The 19,202-nt window shown below is 31.6% G+C and overlaps 1 protein-coding gene and 1 pseudogene across 1 annotated transcript; both read left to right on the top strand.

The window, feature by feature from the left end:
* The first annotated feature begins 3,093 nt into the window (after positions 1–3,093).
* On the top strand, positions 3,094–9,584 carry LOC126717749 (loganic acid O-methyltransferase-like). The gene is made up of 3 exons (XM_050419595.1): positions 3,094–3,301; positions 7,023–7,682; positions 9,091–9,584. Exons 1-3 carry the CDS (start codon positions 3,176–3,178, stop codon positions 9,427–9,429), a joined length of 1,125 nt encoding a protein of 374 aa, XP_050275552.1. The 5' UTR covers positions 3,094–3,175; the 3' UTR covers positions 9,430–9,584.
* A 3,758-nt stretch (positions 9,585–13,342) lies between these two features.
* LOC126719501 (loganic acid O-methyltransferase-like) lies at positions 13,343–14,669 on the top strand (annotated as a pseudogene).
* Positions 14,670–19,202: the final 4,533 nt, after the last annotated feature.

The following is a 19,202-nucleotide window of genomic DNA, read 5'->3' as shown; positions in this document are numbered from 1 at the left end:
TACTTCAACATTAGCTGATTAGCTCTTCATATGAGCATCTACTGTTTCCAATTTGAAAGAGTTGATCCATTTTGTCTTGATTTTTCATTTCAAAAATAGAAAACTTATGACAATATGTATAGATTAAAAAAATAAAAAAATAAAAAAAGTGATATGGGTAAAATACAGAGAATATGGAAGGATTCGATTGAGCTAATGGGAACGTAGGAATAGCCAAGGAAAGTCACGAAAACAAGGGTTTTGGGGAGCATAGCAAGACTTCTCGGAAACTTCATGAGGAAGAGGTTAAAATATTACTAAAATTTCACAATGGATTGAGAGTGATAAACTAGCACTTATCCCAAAGGTTCACGTTAATAAAGTCCGGTTTTGACATGAACAAGTTTGCTTAGCCTAAATGCCTAATATAATTAAGCAGAATTTTAGGAATTAATTAACATGGAAAAGAACTCATTCATGTTATAAGAGAGATTAAATTGCAAACATGACCAGGACCAATCTTGTTTGCCCTTCAAAAGATCAATCTTCATTTAAAAAAGAAAGTTTAATTATAAGAGTGATGTTTCATTTATTTATTTATAAAAAATTCAGTAGTTACAATAAGTGAAAAAAGAAGGAATTTGAACTTTAGTTCATTTAACAAAGGAGACCAATCAATATCACTAAAACTTCAGTAATATAAAAATAATGTTATTATTACTAAAATTATTATATTTATCTTTAAAACACTAAAGACATTTAACTTTTAGTTGACCTCACAATATTGTACAACATAAACTTTTGAGATCTCACAATCTTGTACATTATTATTTTAATACATATTTTTAATTGAATTTAAATTCTATTCTATATTTAAATTTTCCATTAAATCTTGGCATATGATGTTTCCTATAAATGTTAGAATATATATATATATATATATATATAGATAGATGAGTTTGTAGTGTGTATTTGTATTAGAATCTCATTGTCACTCTCTTGTATGTGTGTGTGTGTGTTTGTTTCTCAAAACCAAAAATAAATAAATAAATCATATTATGTTACTTTTCTGTGTATTATATGGTTACCGACTAGTTATAACACTTTTGCAATAAAATTAGTAGTAATTTTAGGAATTATCTTTAAATAAATAAAACTTTAATTTTATAAACTTATTAATGATAATAACAAAATTTAGTTACAAATTTGGTTGTAGCTTAAAGCTCACTTAAAATGATTGTATACAAATCATTTAAAAACAATTACACATGTTATCTTTCTATTATATATATATATATATATATATATATATAACCGAAACCTTTGAAATTTCCACAATTTTTCACATCACCACTATTTTCTTTTTCTTTTATTTTAGATTATTTTTATTTTAGGTTTTATATCTTATATATTTATTATTTCTCTTTAACGTGTAATTATCTTATCAAGTGTTACAATAGTTTAGTTTAAGTAAAACTCTATTAGATATATGTTTCAAGAGCTTGAAAATTCTACTTTAACTAAAATTTTATAACAAAAATTTCAACAAATATATAAACCCATGAAGTTTTGCCTCTATTTTTCTATAGATTAATATTCTCATTGGAGTGTGATTACAGAAAATTCATTTTACAACACCAATTAAGTTATATGCACTATTCTGAACGTATGAGGTATAATCTAATCTCTATTGTAGTGATACTTCCCAAACAAAACAATACTTTGGGAACTAAATACTCATATATTTAGTTTTATGGTTGAATTTTTGTGATAATTTCCAAATTTAGTTTGTATTCTTTGCATCGCGCTTTATTAAAAATTAAATAAAAAAATGAATTATTGGTTTCAGGATTTGGATTACTAACAGCTTTAGTAAAGTTAAAGTTTAAAACAAAGTAGAATTGTTAATTGGTAACTTTTAAATTATACAAAATTGCTTTTCTTAAATAAATTAAAAAAAAAAAAAACCTTGAATTGATAAGACAAATAAGCAATGGGGAAGGAAAAGAGAAGATAGATAATGAGGGCATCACAATCCAACACATGATTGCCAAAGTTAGCACATTGCCTCACTATTTGAGTTAGGGTGGTTTAAGAATTATAAATTACATTCTTTGTTTGTTTGTTTTTTTTTTTTTTTTTTTTTTTTTTTTTTTTGTTTTATATGATAAATATGATCTATTTTTCATTTTTACTCAATTTACGCTCTTTTGCATTTCAACTAGTATTTCTTATTCTTTTTTTCACATTTAGATATTCCAAAATCTATTCTTTCCAAATTTCTCTCATTTGTGTGCGTGACGAGGGTTTGTTTTATATATTGTCTTAAAAGTGTTCAAAGGATTTTTTTCACTTATAATTAATAATTAAGCAACCTTTACTTAATATTCGGAACATTTATTTGTCTTCACTCTCTAACAAAGTCATTTTATTCATCTGAAGGTTGAGACTATATATAACATTATTGGTGTTGGAGTTATCACTATTGGTCTTTGCATTTTTTTTTTCCTCTCAAGTTGTAACTTTTATAAGTGAAAATTTACAACTTTTGTTCGACTCTTCCGTGCATCGCACGGATCAGCGACTAGTTTATTCTAATTTTAAGCTATAATCAAATTTATAACTAAACTTTATTCTTAAAATAAAATACATATAAATAAAGAGCAAATACTCCAAAGGATCTAAGCTATGCAGCGAGAATCCGGTTCTCACTTGGGTCCCTAGTCTCCGTGAAGGAAGAGCAAAAAGAAACAATACTTATTGGACTTCCTTCTAGTTTAATAACTAGATGGAATAAAATAATAATATATAATGAGAAAAAAGGTGTAAAGGGAAAAAAAGACAAGCAAATGTAAATATTAATTGAGCAGTTTTAGTATTACAACTTGTGGCATAACTTGGTGGGTCTATATGGGGACCCCTCCACCAACCACAACTTGCCACCTAGGCGAGTTGTGGCACAAATTATGCCGCAAGATACGGCACTAGACTTTTTCATATTAACCACATTACACCTCTCTCTTTAGGACTTAGACTAGGACCCATGTCCTTTATAGATAATATTATATATATGCATGCGTCCTTTGTGGTGGTACCACTATTAGTTTGCTCACTTCTGCTCTATAAAGTGCAAACCAGTCCCCTCAAAACCTTGCTACATTCAGACACACACACATATACAATAACAAAATATCGAATGGCAGAACCAGTGCTTGATTCAGTCCATGTAAACGGGGAATATGTCACAAAAATGGTGTCTGATTCACTACCCGCTAATGGTGGTCATGGCAAATACAGCTACTCTAAAAATTCTCACTATCAGGTATGTGCAACCCTACTTGTGTATCCAATAAAGGGTAAAAATTATAAATAAAAGAAACTTACCCGTATATATATGAGTACATATCCCATGGATGGATTTTCACTCTCTTTATTCATCAAGAAGGAAAAAAAAGAAAAAAAAGAAAAAAGAAGAAGAAGAATTCTTGATCTCTTAAAGATGTCCAAAATGTTCTCTTTCTCCTCGATCTTTCTTTTTTTGTTCTTCTAAGATAAAACTATGTCCATATTGTATTTATTCTCATAATCCTAGTGAGTGGTGATCTATTTATCATATGAATGTTGAGAGATTTACAAGTTTGATATAATCTTTAATCTTGTTTATTGTATTTATTTATTTGTTATTGTAATGTTTATTTTGTCGACTACATGAAGATAGCTTTAGAAAGCCTAGAAACTCTAAGATCAGGCCAAGTTCCGTAGAGCTTGAGTCCTGTGGGTGGTTCCATTCATAGCAATGTCCATTTGGGTAAAGAGAATGATCTAGCTTGGAACAAGGGAATACCGAATCTTTTCTAACAGGACAAGTGAATATCATCTTTTCCATTTTGTGCTAAGGGGATGTATTTAGGGGTTTATTTGTAAACAATTTATCTAGTTTTTTTTGTTGAAAGTGTGTTAAAGTTTACTTGTATTTTGAAATTTTTTTAAAAAGTGAGAAAATACAGAAAAAAATGAGGTTTTAAAAAGTTGTATATCCTAAAAGTTAAAAATTAAAGTTTAAAGATCTTACCTAAAAGAGAATATATTTACTATTATATGGTCACTTTAGCTTAAGATGATTAATTTGGTCAAATTATTCATAGCCACCCTTTTTAAAAAAAAAAAAATTTATTTCAGGGAACCTCTTCTTGGCCGACCCTAACCCTATTCTATGGTAAACGAGAGCCCATTAGTCTTTATTATATTGGCATTATATATTGATTACAAGATTTGAATCTAAAGCCTATACCAACTCTACTTCACTCTTTTTGCTATAAGAAGTCATAGGCCTAATTTTTAATTTGCTAGGTTTGAAAGTGAAATTTAATATTTTTAATAATTTCTCTTTAAAAAAAGTAGAATAAGACAAATAAAAAAAATACAAGTGTGTAATTTAATAAAAATAAAAATAGTCCATTCAAAATAATTTTATTTTTAATTTCTAACATATTTGCTTCTAATTAATTTTAACATTTCCTTAATTGTATTCTTCATGTGCACTGCTTTCTTTCTTGATATGATTTTAATCTTTGTGATATCCCCATTGCTTCCATGATAGTATCTTTTTCTCCTTCTACCTCTCTTTTCTTAAAAGAAATATTGCCCAAAAGAAAAATTAAAAATTAAAAAATATTGGAAAATAACCAAATGATTCAATTTGGCCAATATGAAACTATGACCAAAGAAACTCGGATTTATACATATGTAAGTATTAAACATTAGAAGCCTCAGTTTTTTTTGCTGAACAAAAAGTCTCAGCTAATTTGACAATCTAGTATGCGATAGACGCATGGACGTCTATTGAGTTAACAGTGGGGATCCACCATGCATATGCTGAGTTATGTTGGACAAAGAGAAAGACGAGAATACAACATTCTTCATAATGTTTTCTACCATTTGCTAAGTCGATAGGTTATGATTGGAACGTTAGTTCTACGTGGATTAATTATTGCCACCATTTTTATTATATATTAATCATAATATATCATTTCAATAATTCTGAAATTTTTTTCTAAATTTCTAAAATCTCAATTATTATGCATCAATCATTTTTATTATACATCAACCATTAATTGACATATTTTTTTTTCTTTAAAGTTTAGAGGTCTCAATTATTATGCATCAATCCTTTTATTACGTATCACTTGACTAGACTTATTGATTGACAAAATTAAGCAAATGGATTCGAAGTAGAATAATATGTTTTGAGATCCAGGTTTGTGCATTCATTGCAAATCAACCCAACCAATCCAATTCAATCCAAAGGCAATAGATTGGTTTTTTACGGGTTGGTGAGGTTGTTTGGGTTCAGATTTTTTTAAGAGATTGGATTGCGTTGGTTGAAGTTTGATACTTTTTTCTAAATTGATAAACATGAACTGCCTAGCCTTTTGCATATGTATATTATAGGGTAAAATACTATTTTAGTTTCTAAACTTAAAAAAAAAAAAAAAAAATAGTCCCTAAATTTTAACAAGTTCTTTTTTCGTCCCTAAATAATAGAAAAGATTGTTTTTCATCTGTAAGTTATTTAAAATGTTTCATTTTTGTCCATAAACTTTAAAATAAAATAAAAAAACATTTCTTATCCCTAAACAATTGAAAAAAAAGTTCTTTTTATCTCTATTTTTGTCTATAAAGTATTGAAAAAAAAAATTATTTACAAAATTTAAGAATAAAAAAAGAACTTTTCAAAATTTAGGAATGAAAAATAAATTTTTGGTAAAGTTTAGAGACCAAAATAGTATTTTACCATATATTAAATATATGAAATATTAATTACATATGTATCGCTTTTATTGTTGCTCTCATTATACTATATACACCACAATCCACCCGATAATTTCTTACCCACACATCCAGCCTAACCCTAATAATAAGATGTCTCATTCTCATCTCACTTTTTTCCCCTATCAATCCTATATATATAGATGCCTTGTTTTGTTAGTTTGACGTATTACATATTTTGATGACTAATTATTTATTAATGATGCTTATGTGATTTTATTTTGTAAAATAATGGTTCATATAATCAGCTTAATTTTGATATTAAAGATAAATAGCCCAAGAAGCCTGTTTAAAAAGGTCAAATAAATCACTTGTGGCTTGGTTTAGTTCGGTTAATTTTGTAATAATGTATACATTTGGATATTGGTTTCTCAATCCAACAATGTTAGTTTAGATTGAGAATGCCCCTAAACTAAACCAACTCAATCTATGTGGCCCCTATTTATATTTTTTTTAAAGTTTTTTATTTTATTTTATTTTATTATGGTCACATCAAATTCTTACAACATTTTCATAAGAAATTAAGGTGTCAGTTCACTATAAATCAAAGTAAAATAAATTACAAGTGAAATTACAACTCAAAATAAGGTTGTTGTAAAAATGTTGTGAAATTTTATTGTGCCCATAAACTCTTTATTTTCTTGTCATATTATATTAAGGATTTATTGGGCCTCAATGCTAATTGAACAACACCAATAATGGGGCTTATTTGAACTCTGGCAATGCTTTTTTTTTTTTTTTTTGGGGGGGTTGGGGGGGCAAATTCTGATGTTAGTCATGGTTATAAAAATTTAAACTAAACGATTGTGACTTGTGAGTGCTCTCTCTATATATTTCCTCTCCCCACTCTTAGACAAACGCACATAAATCTTGGAGTTTATTTTTACGAAAGTAAACTCTCCAAATCACACACATACCCACATAAATGGAATTCTAAATCTAACTTATGGAATTGAGGTCATAATATTATACAAGGTCACCATTTAATCCAAAAACTTAAGTATATGAGTTAGGGCTAGTAATATTATATTAGTTCATCAACTTTTTATTTTTCTTTTCATATTGTGCAATAATAGCATTCATTACTGAATCAAGACCAACAATTTGATTAATCTGATCCTTGGTTGTACGTTTCTACTGATTATAGATACATGTTTGATTTGGTCAATGATGCGGGAAAAACTTAGAAATAACTTATTTTAACTATTTTGCAGAGATCATTAGCAAATACTGAAAAGAACAAAATTGATGAGGAAATTTCTCAGAAGCTTGATATCTCAAAATTTTGTTCTACTTCCAACATAATTCGTATTGCAGATTTGGGATGCGCAGCTGGACCTAATACATTTGTTTCTGTGCAAAATCTAATTGAAGCTATAGTTGAGAAGTACCACTTCCTATGCCCTACTTCTCCATTGCCTGAATTCCAAGTGTTTTTTAATGACCAAGACACGAATGACTTCAACAGTCTCTTCATTACTCTCCCACCAGATAGGAAATACTTCGCTGCCGGAGTGGCAGGTTCCTTTCATTACCGATTGTTCCCCGAGTCCTCTCTCCATGTTGTGTATTCCTGTTATTCACTCCATTGGCTCTCTATGCTGCCTAAAGAGTTGAATGACAAGAACTCTCCCGCATGGAACAAGGGGAGAATTCACTACACTAGTGCCCCTGAAGAAGTATATAAGGCATATTCAACTCAATTTGCTAAGGACTTCGAGAATTTTTTGAATGCTAGAGCAAAAGAGCTTGTGCCCGGAGGGATTATGGTATTATTAATGTCTGGTATTTCTAAAGGGTTTCCTTATTCTGAGATCCCAACTGGTATGATGTACGATTTGCTTGCATCTAGCCTCAGGGATATGGCAAGAGAGGTTAGTTAGTGTCTGCTTGGTTTTTCTTTTATCTTTTTTAGCTTATTTTATTATTATTATTATTATTATTATTATTATTATAATATATATATATATATATATTAAAATTCATTTTTCCTATGTGCACCTTTATTTTAATTAGTTTTTAATCAATAAGTGTTTGAATATTCATGTGTGAGTAACGTGTTTAGTTAAGTAGTGAAATTCCACGTTGGATACTAATGAGAAGTGGTCAAATGATACCACTATATATTATATTAAACACTCAATTTAAGTCTCCCAAAGTTTTCCCTAACAATAAGTAAATAAATTTTCAGCAACAAGTTATATGCAAATATAACTTAGTCATTGTATGTTCTTACTCTTATTTGTAGAACATTCATTTTACTCAATGGTAATCAGGCAGGAAGTTATTTCTAAAGAAAATATTTGGTAATATTTTTAGAACTTTACCAACTCATATGAGAGAATTATGAATATTTATATTCTCTTACATAAATGATGCTACAATTAGTTCAGCCCTCAAAACCATCTTTTGGATAATACTAATTATTATAAAATAAGACAGCTAACAAAAATCAATAGTTTTTCTGGCAATAAAATAATATTAGTATAAAGAAAAATAGATGAAATCATTTGGTTGTTTCTTTAAAATCAATTGTTGTTACATTTGCATAATACACTATTTTGGGTACGATGGGGACCATAATTTGACACTCTATAAATATTCTAAAAATAGACTCGCGAGCTGTGATGTCGAATACTATAAAAGATTTAAGTGTATCTTTTTCATTACCAATAATTGGTTTTGAGGTGAAATAAGGCAGCTTCATGGCCTAACAAATGGTATCAGAACTAAGGTCATAGGTTCAAGTCAAGAGAGTGTCATTGTGAGGGAGAGATTGTTGGGAGGACTACAATTCGACTCCCTACAACCACTTTAAAAATAGGCCTATGGGAAGTGATGTTAAATATCATAAAAGATTTAAGTGTGTCTTCTTCATCACCAATTGAATTTGAGGTGGAATGAAACAACTCACGGTTCAACAAGGTAGACCAAAGCATAAAAATAAATAGGCAGTTATTTTTACTTCATTAGCGGAGTGTGTTTTCATATCATATGCTATTGCAACAATTAAGTTTAATTAAGCTAGAACCCTTCTAAATCAGTAGTAATATGCATATAGCTTTCGCTAAAACGTAACAGGTATATATTATATGCTTATACTATAGGTTATAGTACAAAAACCTTAAATTTCTCAACTCTTATAATATCTTTTTCTTCCCTTTTTTTTCGAAGATAGCTATGAGCCTATGAGCTATCTTTGGAGTTATCTCTTGTAATTCTACATGTGTGGGAAATACCAATCTTTCATCAAATTATTGGGGTGGCACAAACATTTTGCAGGGTCTTATTACTGAAGATCGCGTGGATTCTTTCAACTTGCCTTTTTATGCTGCCTCCCCGGATGAGATGGCAGAGCTGGTAGAGCAAAACGGGTATTTTAGCATAGAGAGGATGGAGTTAACGAACCCAGTTCCATCATTGGAAGGTCCGATTGATATCCGAGCATGGATTATGCATTTAAGGGCTGCGACGGAAGGAGTTTTCATCAAACACTTCGGAAGGGAGGCTATCGATGAAATATTCGAACGACTGATCAAAAAACTTTCAAACTATTCTGAGCTATTGAATTCGAGAACCAACGTCAAAGTTCAATTATTCGCTGTGTTGAAGCGTAAATGATGTAATTTGTATTAATCATGTGAGACTTATTTCATTCTGAAATAATTCAATTTGTATTAATCTTAAGACTCATTTCTTGCTGAAATGGTTATGTACTTATCTTTTGTGAGACAAGGTTTGCAAAGTTAATAAATTTGAAAATTTCATGGGTTGAATATAATGGCCTGCAACATATCTAGCCATATTCTTTTATAGGGCTAAGTAAAACGTATGCATTGTGAAATGGGCACTACCCTGAATGTAGTGGATATTTTTCAAATGGTATGGAAAGCAAAGTGACCTTTTGTATAAAACCTGTAAGGGTTTAGGTGGTATGGACAGCAACAGAGAATTCTTACATTTATCTCGACATATATAAAAGGGCAGCAATAAGGACAAACCCTCGTGACCCCAAGCAAGAGTTGTGTTTAATATGCTTGTACCACTACTACAATTGCTTATATTTATCTCAAGATGGAAGATATTGCCATTTCAAAATTGGCTTCATCTTGTTAGAATGGAAGAAACTAGCATTGGATTTGGTTTTGTGCTCCATGATCTTATTGCATTAATGCATGCAAAACTATTTCATTTATATTCATCCAAAAAAAAAAAAAAAAAACACTTTCATTTTATCTTCTGAAGAATTGTCTAATCTTCTGTCAAAGTCAAATTTGATGAATTTATTTGCCCAAAGAAAAAGGATTACCTATGTAAGATTAATTATACAAAACCTTTTCTTGATAATGAAGACAGTGGATTCATAAATTTATCAAAGTTTACAAGAATTAGTATAGACTAGAACGTTCCCTGTTTAAACTATTATTGTTCATGTACGAAACAAGGACCACAATCAAGTATATATAAAACCTAGAGCTCTCTCAACGTCAATCGATATAATAAAGTAATAATGAACCCTCTCATTTGGTGTTGCTTTCCTCAAAAGTTCCAGAGTATATAAACCCTAGTTGGACGTTCATTCAGTCCATTTCTAATAATATACTATAGCATTATAGCCTTGGGTTGATTCTCTCTGTCTCTCTTCGTTTTTATTATTTTTCACCTTCAATTTTTGACAAAATAAACCCTCAATGTATGGTCACCACCACTGCCACCATTAGTGACAATGGTTTTTTTTTTTTTTTTTTTTTTTTCTTCTAGAAAATGACAGTGATTTATATAATCCACTTGGAGTCTTCAGCCGTACATGATAAAAATTAAAAATTAAAGCCACTGTCCACTTGGGTGATTTGTAGAAATATACTTGGATCATAATTGGATCTAATTGGGTACCCAATCAAAACCCAATAAATATTAATGTTAGTTGGGTTAATACCCATTTAACCCGATTAATAATTGGGTGGGTTTGAGTCTCTTTTAAGTGGGTGGGTTTTGATGGGCAAATGAGTTTGGATTGATTTTGTCACCCTTAATGGTGGCTAACGAGCTAATATCCGAAGAATAAATAAGAAAAATATAAATATTTTTTATTGGAAAAGTCTGTCATTGGATTTTGGGACATGCATTTTTTTTGTTTTGTTTTTTTATTTATTTATTTATTTATTTTGGGGACACATACGTAGATGAGAATGTAATGATAATCAACTACTATTTGAAGAATAATTGACAAAAAAAATAAATGGATTTTCTTATTATTGTAGTTCCCTTGATTTCTCAAATAATCAAGTCGCAACTTCAAATTCTGAAACTCTTTTAATTTGTTCTAGGGTATAAAACATCATTAGTTGAGTATTCACCTTGAGACACATTGATTCCTAGCATTCTCCTGTCATGGTTTCACATTTTAATTAACTTTTTCTTTTAATTAATTTATTATTTAATTTGTGTATGTACAATTTTCTTAAACCTATTTTTTTGAAGGTACAAATATACTTTCAATAAATCAGTAAATAAATTTTTGATGAAAAAAGCCTTCAAATCAAAGCTGTCAAAGTTGTAATTCTATGTATGATCGTGGAAAGTAGATGAGATCAAGGATTATAAGTTCAGATCGTGAATTGTAATATCCTACATATTTTTGGAGGAAAAAAAAAAAAAAAAACAAAAGACACTTTAATAGTGACTTTATATGTTAAATAATCATATAAATTATACATTCATCTATATATATATATGCATCAATATAATGTAATTTGTATATCATATATTACTACATTTATACTAATAAAATAAATATACTTAAGTTTCAACATAATATATCCTAAAATATTAATAAATATTTAATTTGCATCCAAGTACAACAAGTTGTTACCAATGGTTTTTGTTAGGTTCTAAATATTTAGATTTCTAAATTTATGTATGTTGGCAAACCAAGATCAAAACATGTCTAGATTAGGTGTTAAACATTACTAATGATTGTTCAAGTCAAAATTTAAAAACATGCAAGTTACAAAAAGAAGAGTTCAATTTCTGTGAACCTCGAGCGATCGAAAATCAGGCTTAACTGATCAAAAATTGTAGACAACAGATTTTAAATCAGACCCAAAGCCCACGAAAACGTTTAGGGTTTGAGTGAAACACTACTAGGTATAAAAGGAAAACCCAAACTATGTTTTACAAGTCCTTGGAAATCTTGTGAGTTACTCCTATGAGATTTAAGAGGTTTCTTTACCTTCTAACTCAACAAGCATCTGCTAGAATAAGAGATCTACAATCAAGAACTGGTGTAAACAAATTGCTGCATAAAAATCTACTACTAATGATGATCTAAAACCTTTGAGTAGGATCTCAAAGTCACAAACGTGAGAGTTTGTGTTTAGCAAATTAAAGATAGAAGATTCCGTGGAGTCAAGCTGCACGTGATCATGCTAATAAATTCTACAAGAGGTAACTTTAGATTTAGAGTTTAAATCTATTGTAAACTTCCATTCTATCGTAGTGGATTTGTTTACTTTGAGGATAGTTAGGTTGAATTCTCCCTAGATTTTTTACCTTGAAATAGTTGATTTCATTGGTTTTCTTGAGTCATTATATTACTATCTTCTTTAATTTTTCGCACTAAGCAATATGTTTGCATGTGTTTAACCTAGATTTCATAATTAATCTCAGTAACTACTTGGCTAATTAATTAGGTTAAATAAATCTGATTTGTAAGGGTCTAAACAGAACAAACAGTTTTGATTTTGAATGACCAAATTGAAAACTTCAAGATGCTTCCAAAAAAAAAAAAAAAAAAAAAAAAATCAAACTTCAATTAGGAAAATATCAAACTGTACCATTAAAAAAAAAAGTTTAGTTTTCAGATGAAAAATCAAAATATTAGAAAACATTGAATAGTCAAACTTGTAATAGTACTAGGCAGATCATTAAAAAGCTACCCAACATTGGTACTCCGTCAATAAGCCAATAGAGGTAGAGACATGGTGGAAAGAGAGTGAGGTAGAGACATAGTGATGACAGGGGCAGCAGGAGAAGAGTCTTGAGACTGGAGACCAAAGAGAGCTTGAAAAGTGAGAAGTGAAAAGTGGAAACTAAAGACCAAATAAATTTTCCGCTTTAGCCCTTCATAATCTACTTCTTCTAGATCCACCTCTTCCATAGGTACCTAGATGATTGATCCCTCCAAATCCAATCCTCTCTTCCCCTTAAAATCTTTCATTGCACTAACCTGCTCTTCCAACACAAAAGAAATTTTCTTCAGCTTTAGCCTTTCGTAATCTATTTCTTCTAAATCCAGCTCTTCCACATCCACCTCGACCCGGATTGATCCCGCCTTCAATGATCCCTCCTCCTTCAAAGATTTCACTAGCTCCTCTGGCAGGGCTTTCTCCAATGCGTCATTCATGTACGAATGAAAAGTCAAGTCAAAAGTCTCCATCCACTAAAGTGCAAGTCAGTTGTATACAACCTGCCTAGGAATTAATGAGATGAAAAAAAAAATAATTTTTGAAGATAGGTGGTAGATTTTCTACCAATGAGAGAAAGGCATGTTAGGCTAAAAAATTAAAGAGAGAAAGACATAAGAAAAAATTAATGAAGCAACTAAATACCAATAATTAATAATTTAATTAATTAATACATTATAAAAAAACATACAAATTAAATTATGTTAGGCTAAATAATAATTAATAATTTAATAATTAATAAAACAACAATACAAAAAATTATAGTTTATAAAAGACAAACAAATTTATGAAACAACTAAACAATAATAATTAATAATTTTATTAATATTTCAAATGAACTTATAGTTTATTGTACAGGTACCTTTATTCATTTCTTTTTTTTTCATTTTTTTTTTTTTCCTTTTGAGGTTTTTCGGTGTACAGAATGCAAATTTGTTTTGGTTTTAAGATTTTTTTATATATTTTTTTTTAAGCCAAATATTGAATTTCGGCCGGTATTTACTGAAATGTCCCGAAACACCCGAGATAGACCGAAATGACCTGAAATTTTTTCAAAGTGGAATAGGAATACCCTGGACAAAATTCCTGGAGTCGCCACTATTTAGTAACCTAATTTTGCAGAGACAGTGCACAAATCTCCTAAAGGAAAAAGTCGATGAGGAGATTGTTGAGAAGTTTGACGTGAAAAGCCTTTCTTCTGCTTCAGGCACCATTTGCGTTGTGGACTTGGGATGTGCAGCTGGACCAAATACCTTCATTGCAATGAATAGTGTAATAAAAGTTATGGAACAAAAATTCCAATACAATGCCCTGATTCTCAAATGCCTAGATTCCAAGTTTTCTTTAATGATCTCGCCTTGAACGATTTCAATATCCTCTTCACCTCTCTGCCACAAGATAGACAATATTTTGTAGCTGGAGTTCCAGGATCATTCTATGAGCAATTGTTCCCAGACTCCTCTATTCATTTTGTGCATACTTCTTATGCAATGAATTGGCTTTCTAAGTTGCCAAAGGAGCTACAAGCTTGGAACAAAGGGAGGATTCACTATACCAATGCCCCCCATGAAGTTGTTAATGCTTATTCTATTCAATTTGCCATGGACGTGGAAAACTTTTTAAATGCTAGAGCTAAAGAACTTGTGGCCGCAGGGATGACGATTATAATCATGCCTGCATGTCAAAATGGGATGCCCTATTCTAGTCTCCCTGCCTCATGTTTGATCTTATGGCATCCAGTCTCATGGAAATGGTGGAAGAGGTAAGTGATCAGCAAGCAATAACAATAAAAGCCACATTTGGTATTATTAGGTTAAATGGAACAAGATTCTTTTCTATTTCACTTAAAACGGAGATAGCTCATATATTGATTAAGATTTTATTTCTTAGATCTAATAGCATACAGAGTGTAATCTTATTTAAAATTGTAAAAATACGTGTAGGATATATATTAGAAATTGGGCTGGTTTTGACCCAACTCATAAATCATGGCCCATGGATCGTCCACATGGGTTATTTGATAAGTAAGTTTAAATTTAAACTAACTGATATTGGTATGAATTATCAATATTAGTAGTGGAGTAATTTAAACTTAACAGATATTGATATGAGTTATCAATATCAATAGGAGAGTAATTTAAACTTAACAGATGAGATCTTTTAGGGATCACATATATTTGATTGTAAGTGAATCTCTACTAGTATTTGAAATACTCCTACATCAGTCAGATTAATAAGAGATACAGTGAGTGAACATATGTATAGTTTTTGAGTGCTCACTCAAAATAAGCCATCTCTCTGGGACATCGTCAACTGTTCCCTAGAATTTGGAGTGTAGAAATTAGGAGAGACTCTAGTAGCCTCTCTTGTGACTTGGAGGTGTCCCACAAAGAAGATTGTGAGGAGTTCTTAAAGCAAGAAAAGAACAAGATCCGACAATTTGGTGATCTGTTCCACCAAAGGTATGTGTCTATATGACCTCTAGTAAAGTATATAACTATTCAATTTTATGCTGTTTTCACTCTTGAATAATGCCATGATCTCTGATAAATGTAATCCTATATGCATGCTAAAATTAAAAGTTTAAGTAATTTTCAATTTTCAGAACTATAATTTTTAGAAGCATGCTATGGCATGTAGAGAGAAATAAAAAGTTGTAATTTTTTGAATGTTTACATGTAATCCGAAAAATTGTTGTGATGAATAGTAAAAGAAAATACGTTTTCCACTCATTTAAAATTGTCGTGTAGTAGTTTACCATGTGTGTACCACTGTGCTTAGTGCTTGACTGGTTATCCATAAATTAAAGCGATGAGCCCCACATTGGTGACTTGGTTTATTAGTTACACACAAATTCTTATACTTGTTGTTTCCTTCAACAAGGAAATTGTGCAATGAAATAAGCCACATGTTGAGTGGCTATGTGGGTCTGACACTATTGTTTACAAATGCTATGTGGATTTGTTTACAATAGTTTACAAATGCTAACTTTGCAAGATATGGATTTTTTAGTTATTGCTTATGTAGCAATAACTTATAACTTATAACAATACAGAAAATTATGTGAAAATCAAATGTTATAACATGCACAGCGGGTTTTCTTATTATATTATAAACGTTCTTGTTTATTAGACATCTTTTTCTAGTATGACATATATTTAATACATGTAATTGTGATGGCAATTTTATTTTAACTGAAATGTTAAAATAAAATTGTGAAAATATGATAAAATTGTGAAATTAGTTTTCTAATTTTCTGTATAATTATGCATGGAATTTATTTAATTTTTGAATTAATTTATGATGTCTTTTTAACATATTGTGATATGATTGAATTGATATTTTATGAATGCATTGATAAATATGTATCCAAAGGGTTTATGAGACTCTTTGGCTCATCTCTATAGTTAGAGATTGTATTGGTAATTTTTGCAACCTGTATATTTTTATCTATTGCTATTATGGATGGATAAGACAATTTTTCAAATTATTTGGTAACATGGCATCCCCAATTTTTTTAATTACAAATAGAATCTTTGTAGTAGGGTACTTGAATATGTAATTTTTTGGGCCAATGTTTTTGGCAATTTATTTTTGGGCCATTGTTTTTGGCAATGTAATTTAAGGCTGTGTAATTTAATTTTGGAGGCCATGTAAAGGGTTGTGTTTCACGGTCACCTATAATTTTCAAATTTTGTCTTAGCATGTTGTATGAAATTACCAATAGGGCTTATAGTGGAGCCCATGCACAATGTGTTGTGCACAAAGATGTATGGACACATGTTATATGTATGATTTAATATGTGGATGGTGTGATGTTTTATTCTTCACAAAATTTTATTTAAAATCAATTAGATGTGTTATTCCAATTTACATAGTGAGAGATGATTATGAGCTTAGCGAAATTTTCAATCTCATTATGTAGAAAGGAATATCATGGTCTAGTTGGATTTTTGGAAATAAAATTTAAAAATGTATGTACTAATGTCAACTTGTGTAATGAATGTAGTGAACATGGCCACTAAGAATCTAGTTGCTAATCTTGTAAGGTTGAATTTATTCAACCATCTAATTGGCTTTATTCCGTGCCAAATTTGCTTGTAATTCAGCATTTAGTTACCCTGTATTTAGGTGGGTTTGTTGTAAGGGTAGTGAGTGAGATAGAGTGAAGTTTGCTCAAGAGTGTGCAAGAAAACAGAGACTTGCGGCTGGGACTCGCGGGTGGACTCGCGGCTGCAAGCTGCCAGAAGCTGCACACGTGCCAAGCATGCTGGAAGATGAACAGTCATGCTAGCTGGAGCACTACAGGACAAAACAGGACAACTGGCCATACGGTTAACTCGCGACTGGATCTCGCGACTTGGTTAAGCCGCGAGGTCAAGCCGCGAGCCACCCCTGTTTTGTAAAAACCTGACGTTTCACATTCCTCTCCCACTCCAGTATAAATACCCCTTTAACCCACGATTGAAAGAGAGCTTCCAGAGAGAATTTTGAGAGAGAAACCCTAAAGAAAAACCAGATTGCTTCACCCACAATCTATACCTTAGAGTCTCTTCAAATTCCCTTACTCTCTTCCTCTCCATTGTCAAATCCTTGAGAGGCATTATACCAAACCTGGTTCTCACCATTATCATCTCTGTGAGACAGTTGTTTGGAGTTCTGGGAAGCAGTTAGGAAGGAGCCAATCTTCATTGGTTGATGCTACGGTCTAGTAGCGGAATCCGGGAAGCTAGAAAAGAAAAAGGTTCGGCGCAACCTCGTTGGAGCAAGAAGCTTGGAGGGCTTAGGTGCACTGGGTAGATTAGGCTTGGAGGGTCTATTGCTGTCCTTGTATCCCAACTGTATTTTCTAGTGGATTGATTACCGCTTGGAGGGCGGCGGAGAGGTTTTTCGCCGAGGACTTCGGTTTCCTCTTCGATAACACATCGCGTGTTGTCTTTGTGTTTGCATCTTCCTTCTTCTCCATCTTTGCCTTTATTTTATCTGCTGTGGTTTTAATTTTGTTATGGCTTAGATAGTTGTTTAACCAATTTCATATTATAGCATGTGTTAAGTTTCCGCACACTTGTTGTTTGACATATTGCTTGATTTGGTTAAGTTGTATTTTGGGGGTCTAAACGTTCAAAGGTGTTTTGTACACGTTTTTGAACTTTCAATTGGTATCAGAGCGGGTACACTGTTGTTGGTTTCATTACCATTGTGTGATCCTTGACTCCCTTTTGAGATGGATAGGTCTCAATCCCTAAATGTACCTCCATATTTTGATGGTAGTAATTATGCTTTTTGGAAGGTTCGTATGAGAGCTTTTCTGTGTTCTATTGATGAATCTGTTTGGGATGTTATTGAGATTGGTTGGACCAAACCTGAGGCAGCCAAATCCACATGGGATAAGGCAGCACTTGCTGCATCTAATGCTAACAGTAAAGCACTCAATGCTATTTTCTGTGGTGTGTCTCCAGATAAATTTCACAGGATTTCTCACATTACCATTGCCAAAGAAGCATGAGAGATTCTGGAAACCACTTATGAAGGCACGAAGAAAGTGAAAGACACCAAGTTACAAATGCTGACCACTCGGTTTGAGGAGCTTAAAATGGGTGAGGATGAGTCTTTTGACTCTTTCTATGGGAAGCTAAATGAGGTGGTTGTCAGTAAGTTTAACTTGGGGGAGAAAACGGAGGACTTAAAGATTGTAAGGAAGATCCTTCGATCATTGCCGGAAAGTTTTCGTTCTAAAGTGACAGCCATTGAAGAGAGCAAGGATCTTGACGACATCAAAGTACAGGAGCTGGTTGGTTCTCTGCAGACTTATGAGATGTCGCTGCCCAATCAACAGGAGAGTAAATCCCTTGCTCTAAAGACCATTAATGAGAAGGTGGAAGATCAAGACTCATCGGGAGAAGATGTGGTTGACAAAGATGTAGCCTATCTTGTCAAAAATTTCAGAAAGTTTTTGAAATTCAAAAATAATGGCAAATTTGATGATAAAAGAAAATTCCAAAGTTCTGGAAGGGAGAAGAGGGATTTCAAAAAGAAAGATGGAAAAGAATCCCAACTCACACAAGGTGTCACTTGTTTTGAATGTAACGGGCATGAACACTTTAAGAAGGAATGTCCGAATTATTTGAAATCGAAAGGCAAAGTGTATGCCACGACCTTGAGTGATTCAGACTCGTCTGACTCAGAATCTGAAGAGAGCTGTGATGGAGAGGGGAACTATTCAGCTTTTATGACTATTGCTCATGTTGAGTCTTCGGATGAGTTAAATCTGCTTGTACGAGACCTTGGAGAACATAGTGATGATGAGTCACTAGGAATTGTTGAAGAATCAGAAGCTAAAGAAGATGAAAGCACAGCAAATCTTCAAGAGAATTATAACTCACTCTTGGAGAAGTCGGGTGAATATACAAGGGTGGCCAAGGCTGTTGT

The sequence above is a fragment of the Quercus robur genome, chromosome 3 (assembly GCF_932294415.1).
Source record: "Quercus robur chromosome 3, dhQueRobu3.1, whole genome shotgun sequence".
Classification (NCBI taxonomy): Eukaryota; Viridiplantae; Streptophyta; class Magnoliopsida; order Fagales; family Fagaceae; genus Quercus; species Quercus robur.
The sequence above is the reverse complement of the archived record's forward strand: the minus strand, read 5'-3'. Positions and strand labels throughout refer to the sequence as shown.

Coding starts and splice junctions, on each gene's coding strand:
- LOC126717749 (XM_050419595.1), top strand. CDS start 3,176: ATGGCAGAACCAGTGCTTGATTCAGTCCATGTAAACGGGGAATATGTC. Junction 3,302..7,022: donor CTAAAAATTCTCACTATCAG/GTATGTGCAACC, acceptor ACTATTTTGCAG/AGATCATTAGCAAATACTGA. Junction 7,683..9,090: donor TCAGGGATATGGCAAGAGAG/GTTAGTTAGTGT, acceptor AACATTTTGCAG/GGTCTTATTACTGAAGATCG.